The 11,562-nt window shown below is 43.1% G+C and overlaps 1 protein-coding gene across 2 annotated transcripts; it reads right to left on the reverse strand.

The window, feature by feature from the left end:
* Positions 1 to 113: 113 nt before the first annotated feature.
* Positions 114 to 11,012, reverse strand: LOC133167846 (sodium/potassium/calcium exchanger 3-like). Of its 2 annotated transcripts, none has more exons than XM_061298853.1 (17): positions 10,579 to 11,012; positions 8,095 to 8,199; positions 4,717 to 4,793; positions 4,576 to 4,650; positions 4,411 to 4,495; positions 4,219 to 4,322; positions 4,073 to 4,147; positions 3,968 to 3,993; positions 3,059 to 3,085; positions 2,809 to 2,900; positions 2,551 to 2,717; positions 2,224 to 2,428; positions 1,974 to 2,140; positions 1,768 to 1,882; positions 1,497 to 1,609; positions 1,356 to 1,421; positions 114 to 1,263 (listed from the first exon to the last, which is right to left on the reverse strand). In XM_061298853.1, the coding sequence occupies exons 1-17, from the start codon at positions 10,676 to 10,678 to the stop codon at positions 1,153 to 1,155; spliced, it is 1,710 nt and encodes a 569-aa protein (XP_061154837.1). In that variant the 5' UTR covers positions 10,679 to 11,012; the 3' UTR covers positions 114 to 1,152. The 2 variants fall into 2 exon arrangements, with proteins under 2 accessions (XP_061154837.1, XP_061154836.1); XM_061298852.1 differs by having other exon boundaries at positions 2,809 to 2,951; positions 3,032 to 3,085.
* Positions 11,013 to 11,562: the final 550 nt, after the last annotated feature.

The following is an 11,562-nucleotide window of genomic DNA, read 5'->3' on the forward strand; positions in this document are numbered from 1 at the left end:
TAATAGTATTACTTGTAGTAATAGTACTTTTAATACTATAGTAGTACTTGTAGGTGGTGTAGTACTTGTAGTAGTAGTTTGTGCCTTCAACTCACAAATCAGATCCAAAGAAATATTGTCGCATTATTTTATTGCACTCATAACAGTCTAGATCAATGCCTAATAAAAAAATTACCCCATCACATTTGAATAAACTTAACATTGCCTAAACATTCAATATTTGCTTTCCTTTTTATTTCAGTCTCAAGAGTTCTGTTCACAAAAATTTTAAATCTAAAATATTTTCAGACCATTGAACATATCAATGAACTTAAAATATTCTACACACTGAAACATGCATTAATCTTCCGTTTAATTTCTAAAAACACAACAAAACTACTGAGACCTTCATTGCTTCAAATTTAAGTCAATGATTTAACACTTCAAAATAAACTTTTGGCAAGGAATTAAGCAGAATAATGATACACCCATGTAAAAACCAAATCACTTCAGTGGAACATTTAAGTCTTAAATTTAATATCTTTTGTACCAAAATGAGATGGCTTATTTAAGAGGGTTAGGTTTAGGGTAACCTATACTTATCAGATTGCTTATTTATATTATATTTTATTTTATGAATTAATAAGCAGCAGGATAAAGCAACAATACTTATGCATGAAGTACCGGTGAACGTTTGTGCTTAATAATTCAAATATTCCACCAAAGTGAATTCATTGGATTCGACTCATACAAGTCAATCATTCATCGTACCTCAGTGTGACTATTTAAACTAACTTACTCATCAGAGCTGGTGACAGGCATTAAATATATAACTGTCTATTCATAACACCTCTAATAGGCCAATCACATAACATTCATGATTAAATTGTACCAATACATGCTGAAAATGTGCCTTTTCATCAAATAACCTCATAGATTGCTGCTTCATTATGTAACTAACACACTCAAATATAGACGAGAATGAACAATAAATACTGCTTCCTTTTCTGGATAGATGAGGAACAACCACGGCGGTACTTTTAAACACTAACTAAGAAATCCAAGTAACAAAAAGTGCTGCTGTTAAAAGACTCAAGTGTGTTAGGAAAGCAAACCTTTCTTTTGGTTTGAGTAAAAAGGCTGAATGAGGTGGGGGTGCCGTGCCACTTAACTTCACATGTGCCCAAAGAGGATGGAGCAGAGCAGGAAGATGGCGTAAAGGAACAACAAACCCAGACCGAGGCGACGATCCAGCCGCCAGTGGTTTAGATGAACGCTCGTCACCTGCAGGCAAACACCATGCATGATAGGACTAGTTTTGCTTGCGTCATCATATTAAAGTGGGAGTGCAAGCTAAAACAAGTGTGTGGACGTACGGTGAGGAACACAGATGCCAGCAGCAGGATGACAGAATACACCAGTCCTTTGTTATTGATGGGCACCTGTGGGAGGACGAGACGACAAGCTTGAGTGGCCGACAAGACACGACAAAAGAAGAAGCACTAATGCGAGCCTACGAATGAGCCGTGGTCCACCACCAAAGTGCGGAGAGCCCACGGGAAGCCCAAACCCAGCAAGATGTCAAAGATGTTGCTGCCGATGGAGTTGGACACGGCCATGTCCCCCATGCCTGGAGTGTCGACAGACAAGATGCCAAGAGTCCATGAAGCAGCAGGGGGCGCCAAACACTAACATTAATTTGTATTGGATCAAATTGGAATGTGGATTGATTGCTTTATTACAAATCTGAAAACATTTGACATAAATGTATCCTTTTATTCGACCCACCTTGTCGTGCAACTATGAGGCTGGCCATGCAGTCGGGCACGCTAGTCCCTGCTGCTAGGAAGGTGATGCCCATGATGTAGTCTGGGATGTCTAAGGTGAAGCTCACAATGGTGACCTGTTTGACGTGAGAACAGCCACATCACAATTATAGTGATAGTTAATTATAGTGGTGATGATGTGACAATTAGCCGCATCCTGGTCCTTACCATCCACACCATGAGGTAGGAGAAGACAGCGATCCACAGCGTGGAGGCCACAAAGGTGACCATGAACCAGCGATGCCAGCGCGGTACGATGCAGTTGGGCACCGTGCAGTAAAGCAGCAGGCCCAGCGGCCAAGTGATGACCCACTTGACTCTGGCCGAGCAGCCGTCTGACACACACGCGCGCACATGTCACCCGATCCCACAGCCAGCCATCATGCTTCCTGTTCTGATGCCTAACCCTACCCCTCACCTGGGAAGCGCAAGGGGTGAAACACGCCATCGTCGTCTTCATCCGCCCCCAGCTTGTCTCCGGACTCCACGTGTCCTACTCCGCCACCGTTCTCCAAACTGCAGGAGCCCGCCCTCTTCAGACTGTTGGCGGCGGAGGCCCCTCGGGACCCGAGACCAGCCCCGCTGGATCGCGGGCTCTTGGAACTCCGGATGAGCCTCTGTCTCTGGAAAGAGAGACGAGAATATAGAGTGGGCAGCTCATCAGGGCAAGACTAATATCAGTTCTGTGCAGTGGAGAAAGAATGTATGACTGAGCCGTTCTAACGTGGGCGTGTGTGTTTGTTACCTCGCTGATGAGCACACGACCAGCCATGGAAAGTCTGGTGCGAGGAGAAAAGTGTGGCGTGATCATGATGCGCAGGCCGGCGTCAGAAAAGGACAGCTTGTGAGGGCTGACTATGAGAAGCTCGTCCACCATGATGACTGGGGTGCTCTCCTGATTATGGACTTGGGCTAAAAGCACACAAAATAAACTGACTTTGCCTTTATCGTATTGATAAACATTTAGCTATAAATACACAAGAAGTGCAGCCGTGTTCAAAACCTTTATTTAGGAGGGCCATGGCGGTGTGACCTGCTGAGGTGTCATCTGCCATTTTCTCCTCCCTGCGATCCTCCGATGCCACGCAACATGGCCTGGTGTGCCGCAACCGTTGCGTCACAAATGTCAGAAGGCGAGTGTTGAACCTGCCAATGCACAAAGACGACGCAAGTGAGAACGTCATTGGATTGTGGGTGAATTAGGGAAGGGGGTGTTGGCCTCTTACTTCATAATGATGATGTAGATCACATACATGGTCATGAGGAGCAAAGACTCCCACCTGCAAAGCAAACATCATTGGTATGATATTACCAGAATAACAAACAAATATTTGTTTCACTCACCCCTAATGATTTTGAAACTGAGAATATGTATTGTGTGTATGTGGCCTGTGATTGGTTGACTAAAGTCAGCGCAGAAATGTTCCACCTCTCCCGCACCCTTATTGAGAACAAGTCCAAAGGCAAAAGGCGCATAATGCAGGTGGACCCAATGTGGGTGATGTAATCAGACTGTGCTGGCAGATGCGCTTTGGTGCACCACCACAAAGTACAATCGGATTCAATCACACCCATTTTTAAGCATGTCTGGGGATTACAGAATTCTGCTAACCCAAACTCTCTGCAAAAAATAAAAAACATTTTCACCATGCGCATAAAAGAAAAACACCACTAAAAAAACCTCAACAATAAACATGCGCTTTCTAACAGTGACAAATTAAATAAAATGTATTCATAAATTTCGTGGCCCTTCAAAACAACCGTTTGAATCTTTTTCTCATTAAGTCCACTGCCTTTTGTAAAATACAATTGGGCTCCTATAAAATACAGCGAGACAACCTTCAGCAAGAACATTGGCATTCGGTGAAAAGTCAGCCTTGTATATCACCTGGGCTTCCATTAAGTTTAGGGATAAATCAGTGGCGCTTCCATTAAAGCACATCACACCTCTGCGAGACAGAATGGAAGAACCAAGCAAACTGTCAATATTTGCTGGTTGGTTGTCTTTGGGTGGGTTCCAATCACCAACATTGAAGTTTCACTCAATGTGGGTCTGATTGACATGCTCGTCCTCACAAGTGACTGCTCATTAGTTTGTCAGTAAGGGCAAGTGCATGTCCCTGAAGAGTGTTTTTCAAAAATCAAAACAAAGGTCTACTCACCAGACGACCACAGCATCATAAATGACCTTGAAGACAGAGATGAGTATAACCACAAGAAAGAAATTTAGGCGAGTCCCCGGCCGGCCCTAACGTTAAAGAACTCACCCCGATGAGCGCCAGCACGGACAGGATGTAGTAGGAGGAGTCTCGAAACAAAGACCACCATGTGAGCTTCACCGTCTGCGGAATGGCACATCATGGTCACGGGTCGCCGCGACCTCACAAAAATTTTCACCACGACGTCGTTTGACCTGTCCCGCAAAGATGCCACATAGTCCGATGATGACCAGGATGTTGAAGACGGCCGAGCCTACGATGGTGCCCACGCCGACGTCACCTTTAGTGATGAAGACACCTGATGATGACAATCACATGGACCACTCAGCACTCAGCATTGAGGATGGAGTGAAGTGATTCTTATTTGAAATTTGGAAATTTGTCACCAATGAGCGATGTGAAGAGCTCCGGAGCAGAACTTCCTGCTGCCATGAACGTCGCCCCGGCAACGTCCTCGCTCAGTTGTAAATTCTGAGCAGGGGGCGCGGGGGAGAGAATCAGAACATTTGAAAAGAACTAAATGATACACCAAGTAAAGTAGGCCATCTCACCTCCGATATTTTCTCAAGTGAAGGAACAAAATAGTCATCGCAGACGATGGCCAGCGCGTAGAACATGTAGATGGCCTGAAGTGATACACAAGCGCTTTTGATGAGAAGAATCAGAACACACAACCATCACATGATACTCACACAGAGAACATGCAACAAGACGGCTCCATTCTTTCTCTGCTCCTTGTTGAAGATGTCTTTTGGAAACTCGTGGATAGCTGCAACGCACAGGCATACTCAATTTAAGAAGCGTTCAAATATAGCGTCATAGTGAATGCAACAACTGTCTGGCATTTAACTGCGGCGTGAGGACGTGACGTCACCCGTCTAGGCTTCAACATTGACAGATTTAAAAAAAAAAAATGGGCGAGGGGTGTGGTTTTATCATTTACTGTACCATTCAAAATCCTTCTAGACTTTCACACACATTCTCTCCGGAGCCTATTTTGTCTTTGATATGCAGTGAGCCATCATACAGGAAGTGAAAGAGGCAGCTGTTTCCTGTGTATCCTCAAATGCAAAAATGAAAAATTAGGATTATGACAACTCTGCTTCCCCATCCAACCTGACAAAGAGTCTCCAGAGTACGATACAGTGCTCCAGCACCAATTTACGACTCGGATCCGAGCTAGCTGAATTTAAACTACCAGGGGCACGGAAGGGAGGGGGGTGGGGTGCAAAGAGAGAGAGAGAGAGGGGGGGTGAGGCAGGCTAAAAATAGCTGCAAACCCACAGAGACATTGCAAGCACACAATAAGGAAAGCAATTGAGACATCTTTTGTGATGTAAGATATGAGAAATGATCTGTGGCAATGAGGGGGGGCGGGGGGTTGTGTCTCCCCCCTCCCTCTACAGGATGAGACATTTGGCCATGCAGAGTTAGAAAATGTAAATGTTTGCACAGTTGTGTTTAGACGTTGCCGCTTGTGCTGCCGGAGCCTATTTTTAATTGTTTGTACACAAGTGACAGAAGGTTGGTGTGTTTTCTTAGAACTCGGGAAGAGGGGGATATATATATATATATTTTCCTTTAGTGACAGCTGATGCGCTAATACATGGAGGTTTGCAAATTGTCATGCTATCACATATAAAGATCATCTGTGTTGTTCTTCTCACTCATTAAGTACACTGGAAGCCATTCAGGCTGCTTTGAGTCATGAGATGCACTCTCAGGTGTTACTGTCACTCCAAACACAAACATGCAGCTCTCATGGACCCTTTTGAGGAGTTGCTCTGATGAAGGCAGTTGCCATGGCAATGTTCTCCCAGGGGGATTTTTTTTCCTTTTTTTTTTTCTTTTTTTTTTGATGGGTGGCAGTAGGAAGCCAAAGGCAAAGGGGAGGGAGCTGGGTATGTGTCTTTCCCATGGTTAGAGTTTATGAAAAATGAAGAAGGGGGGGAGAAAAAGAAGTGACAGCAGCTCGGGATTGCAATGTCTAAAAATATTTATTTTTCCTTTAGAAACTCTCAGGAGAGGTCTGAGACAGAGCGGCGAGAGAATGACAGAAAACGGACACAAACCATAGTGCTTTAATGATGTCGTGTTTGCGTTAAACCTCAGAGTGAGTGTTACCTTGAGTGGAGGCGTGATGCACGTCATGCCATGTTACTTTGACAACACGTGAATCCACACCACTCATGGGCTTGATGTCTTTTTACTGCGAAGCAACAGATGGCAACTCCGAGAGCAAACACTTGGACTCCTTTCCAAAAGTATTACAACAGTGAGGCCATTTTCTGTTTTCAGACCTTGAAAACTAACCTATTTTGTGTTGTCTGATTATGAAGGAACTTCTTAGCAGTTTGATCCCATCTTTCTTGGATGTATTTTTATTTTTTCTAAACACTTCCCAGGTGTCTTAAAACTTCCTCTCTGGGATGTGATGGCCGAAGCGTCCAGTCAATCTATCGACCAGTGCCACGCATCGTGCATTTCTCATTAGGAATAAAAAAAACGAATATTTTATCCCTGGTGTGTAATGTAAATTCAATTATGCATTTGGTCTTTGATTTCGCCTTCCTTTGAGGTGGCCTGAATACAACAAAGATGAGAAGGGAGACAGGCCAATCTCACCTTTAAACTACAACAGGAAAACAAACAATACAGTTGATATTAAAAAAGGGTCTACACACTTTGTTCAAATGTGAGGTTTTTGTGATATATAAATGAAATTGAGATTCCTTATTTTCCCACCAAAAATGTCACGGTCTTTTTTTAGGATGAAACAAAAACAATCTTTGATATGACTGCCTTTTTAATAAACAACCGCAACTAGACTTGATGACAGACTCATTAGAAGCCGTTTGCTTCATTTCCATAATTTGGATTCATTGCCACCCTTTACTTAGGGCCTATTTTAGTTCAGCGCACTCATCTGGGCTTCAGAACTTAGCATTTAGTTGCCTAGCAACGAGCTCGGCGGCGGCGGCTCGTCGGTTGAAGTCAGATCACGCTGTCTGCCAACTTGTCAAGTGGAGGACAGATGAAAAGATGAGACGGTAGCGCCTGGGGCAGGACATCAACACGAAATCCCCAAGATGATATCCCGCCGGCTACGGCCGCCGGCTTTTTAATCACGATCACATCGTGTCTTACGTAATGGCTGCCGAGCCTCCCGCTGGGCAAGAGGGTGGCTAGCTGGACCCACTGTGTCTTAAGAGACATAAAAGAGTGAACGCAAGCCTGGAAAGATTCTTTGTGTCCTCATGGGATGCAATGAGGTATAATACGGGAAATATAATTGCTGACTGGTGCAAATCATCCCATCAAGCAACATAAATAATGAACACATCGATTATCGGACTCCACAAAGAAACAAGCCGCACGAAATTGTAATAAATTGAAAATCATCCATGCATGCGTCTTAATTATGTGCCCCACAGATTATGGGGTCCACACACCAAAGGGATATTTATAGCAAAAGCAGGATATTAGCATAATTTCATTTGCATACATTCATCGGAGTGAGCCGTAATAATGAAGCCGCAAAGGACACAATAGAAGACGTGAGTGGCAACTGGATATTACTCGGGCTGTCGGTGTGAATATGAGAAAATGAGGGAGTTGTGCTCTTATCTTGCCATTCATTGCTTGACCAGGAAACTTCATATGCGACCTTGACCGAGTGCTGCTAAACTCCAAAAGCAGGCAAATACCTCCCTTTACATTCCTTAAAAAACAAAAATTCAGGCGAATGACAGCAATCTATGTTTTCACATTATTTCCTCTCCTTTGTTACGGTTCTGATTTTTTAATAAGTACAAATGTGGTTCACTAGTTGACCCTGGCTTGCCCTGAACTACTAATCAGAAGATGCAAAATTGCTAACATTAATGTAAGACAGCTCGCTAGAATTCCCATGGTGCCTAATATACTTTAAGTTGTATCAGCCATCGCTGTTGATTATCATAATAATATGATTGCGCACACACACACACATCAACTGGAAGCAGTTGCAATCATGAAGCTCTTTAAACTCTAATGGCCAGAAATTGATGCCGAGTGTTAGAGTGACTGACCTGCTCTGTGTTCAGCCTCAGTCTGGTTGCCGGACATCTGCATGAGGCGGCGTGTCCATCGCAACGTGTTGCCTTCCACGCCTTGACCAGACCCAGAAGTCTCGGCTGCAGAAACAACACAAAGTTATCGAGTGGGCTTTATCCCCCATTTTCTGGCAAGAGTAACAATTTTGTGGCACCATTTTATGCTAGTTTGCTGTAAAAACAATTGCTGATATTTCTTTTGATGGGATGTCGAACAGGAAGACCATGAGAGGCAGTAGTGAGCTCAGCAGCGGTCAGCTGTCCTCAATCATCATGTGAAGAGAGATCTTTATAGCATGTATTTTAACCCTCTGTTCCATTCCTCGACAGCATATCTCCGGAGCGGCTGCCGTTATCGCGGCGTTACCAGGGCAACAGTCGAGGAACACCCCTCCAGACAAACACAACAGATAATATTTTTCATTATCTCTCCCACAGGAATGAAATATACTCTGAGCTCTTTCCACAAATGGACTGAGACGAGAGTGGGACGGTATTGTTTTTAAGACGTGTGTTTTGAGGCAGTGGCCTTTGTACCTTGCACTTCAATGAGCACGTTTTGACAAGAGGTTCGGCGAGGAGGCTTTCATGTTGCGGCTTCACGAGGAGCCCGGGTTGTGTGAAATTGGGTTTCTGCCACCATTTTCACACAAGAGCCTCGGCATCTCAACAACTTTATTTATAGGGCACTTTAAAACAAGCATCGCTGCTTGCAAAGTGTTGTACAATTAGTCAATAACAAGGACAGCAAAAAACATAAGATTAAAACGATGCCGAGTGTTGTGTTTTTCTTACACCATTGCAAATGCAAAATCGTTAGAAAATCATTACATAATGGGGGAGGAGAGTTACAGGCTATTATTTTATGACATAATGACAGCTCCCATAAGTGCTACTTGCGCCAAGAGTGGAGGTTAAGATTTAAACTTGGAAGAATGAACAATACATTTAAAAAGTAAACAAATAGCTTTTTATATGACAACAACATCCTAAAACTTCAACAACAACAACAACAAAAAACTATTAAAGTACACGTCACCTCAATAACCCAACATACAGTATTTCAAACGTGAAATTCAAACAGTGCTCCTCCAACCAACTGTTGCCTGTCTCAGAAGCACAAAGACAACATCTGATGCTGTCAATCACATTGCAGACTGAATATCACCACTAAATATCTGCCATTGTCAAGCATAGGAAGCCTATTAAAGGTTATAGTTTTATAACGTTTAAAACATGTATTACAATACGTATAGTAGCTAATACATATCATTGAAGCTACATTCATATTTACTTACAAAAAAAGTCATGTTAATGTAATAACATACCAGAAATGTTCACACAATCATCGCAAAAAATCCCGCATGAGATGCTGCAATTCATATTCAGTAAGGCCAAGCTGAATTATTAGCATTAGCAAATGAAGTTTGTAGTGTTTTCATGATGGTTTGGGTTTCCCTTGTTGGCAGGTCACAGTGACACTTTTTTTTAATCACATTACTAATGTCACTACATTTTGCAGACTCGCAGCTGAAAGAGCACATCCATAAATGGCGCTCCTTGCGATGCTCAAAATGTTACATTGTCCAGGTGTGGCAAAAGGAGCTTGGCTGCCAACCTTACAAACAATAGATCACATGATTTGTGCAGTCCTTTAAAGCAGAGCAGCCTTTGAGGGCCACAAGTGAAAATCCTCCGCAGGTCACACACGCTCATAATTCTGACGGCAAGTGTAAATACTCATGACATGACTATTTGTTCAGGCAAGATTGGGATGAAATCAAAATGACAGAAAATTAAAGTCACTGACAGGAAGACAAGATATATTATATAGACATATAGACATCTATATAGATATAGACAAGATTATATTCTTACAGTTTTGCAAAGAATAGTTGTCACCTAAAATGTAGGACTGGATACCTGATGGATGTAATCTTCAATGATTGGATTTGGGCATGCCAAAAGCATCTTATGTAATCGTCCTGCAGAATTTAAATTCCAAAAGCACCTTTCATGCACTAAAAATTAAACTGATTTTTTTTTTAATGGCACGTGAGCTGAATCGTTCATTCTCTATTGGATAATTAGCGACACTGTATTTTCATTCCATTTCAACTGGAAGACTGTGATGCATGCATCTGCCTTAACAAATATATTGTTGCTCCATTTTCTCCAAATTTGTTTTTTGCTCAATAGTTTCCATTTTTTGGTATGACGCAGTGCATTTCTGGCCCACTATTACAAACGTTCATTTATAATCATAATCATAATTTGAATCATGATAATGCATCAAGTTTCATCTTCTATACTGCATATTTTACCTCAAGTTTCCACATCGTTTGTATAAATAATTTTACTGTCATTAAAAAAATCATAATCATATTGTCTATTCAAAACTCAAATACGGTTGTTGATGAGTATATTGAAATGAGTTTGCAAGCATTTCTTTCAACTCACCCGGTGCGCGGATGACCTGGGCGAACCACAAGACGGAGAGCAGCCCGACTCCGCAGCAGCAGAACCGCTGGAAGGGCCGCCGGTGCCTCGCTGCTCTCATTCCTCTGCTGGCCGCATTCCCACAAACATCTGTTGCCCCCTTTTAAAATACTTTCTCGGAACAAACCACGACCAAATAGCAACACCGCTATTACTACTACTGCACTTATTACTCTACTGCCAACTACCTCCCGCAGAGAGCGTGGATTTTTTTTTTTTAATAATAATCAGGAAACGCTCCCACTTTGATTTTCTAGCCCTCTGCACTCAGCGAACTGGCCTGACAAGCCGCTACGGTCCCACAAAGCTGCGACCAGCTCGGAGTGAGTCACGGCGTAGTGGCGCGGCTGCTTGCGTTCACGTGTGCAGACTGAAAGGTCGACAGCAGCACCCACAGTGAGGGGCAGCAACAGGAGGCGACATGCTGGGAGAACCCCCTTTTGCCTCCGCCTCCTCCTTTGGCACCTCTCTTTAATGACCACGAGATGGCGACGAAACTCCATGATAGGGAACGGGACGGCCAGCAAATAGCGCACAATAGTAGTCACATTAAAATGCATCGACCACGCACAGTGCCCTCTTGTGGTAAAATAGCAAGATGCAACCTGAACAAGGCATTGACTCCATTATCGGTACAGATATTGAAAACAGTATCATTGAGCCCACTCTTCCTGTTGAGAGAAAGTGAATTTGCTGTACGTGTAGAAGTGAAATATTATATACAAATTTAAACAGTGTGTCTGTGTCTGTATTTATTGTGGAGTCAAACTGCTCTTGGGCCCCTCTTCTGTTGTGTGAGACATGGTTGGAGCTTCAAGTGAAGGCTCAGTGGTATGCTTCAACCCCAAATAAAGACATAGCCAGACCCATTGTTGTCATCATAAGTCTTCCCAATGTCAGTGAAGAGAGGGGAGAACATTCTTCTTGGGCTGTTGTTTAAGAAAA

The sequence above is a fragment of the Syngnathus typhle genome, linkage group LG15, assembly GCF_033458585.1.
Source record: "Syngnathus typhle isolate RoL2023-S1 ecotype Sweden linkage group LG15, RoL_Styp_1.0, whole genome shotgun sequence".
In the NCBI taxonomy this organism is placed as follows: domain Eukaryota; kingdom Metazoa; phylum Chordata; class Actinopteri; order Syngnathiformes; family Syngnathidae; genus Syngnathus; species Syngnathus typhle.

What these genes read in the sequence shown, in the direction of transcription:
- LOC133167846 (XM_061298852.1), bottom strand. Translation starts at nt 10,678, where the DNA reads ATGAGAGCAGCGAGGCACCGGCGGCCCTTCCAGCGGTTCTGCTGCTGC. An exon ending in TGAGGCTGAACACAGAGCAG is followed by an intron (nt 4,794 to 8,094) that starts GTCAGTCACTCT and finishes TGTGCGTTGCAG; the next exon opens with CTATCCACGAGTTTCCAAAA. An exon ending in GTGGCATCTTTGCGGGACAG is followed by an intron (nt 4,148 to 4,218) that starts GTCAAACGACGT and finishes GCCATTCCGCAG; the next exon opens with ACGGTGAAGCTCACATGGTG.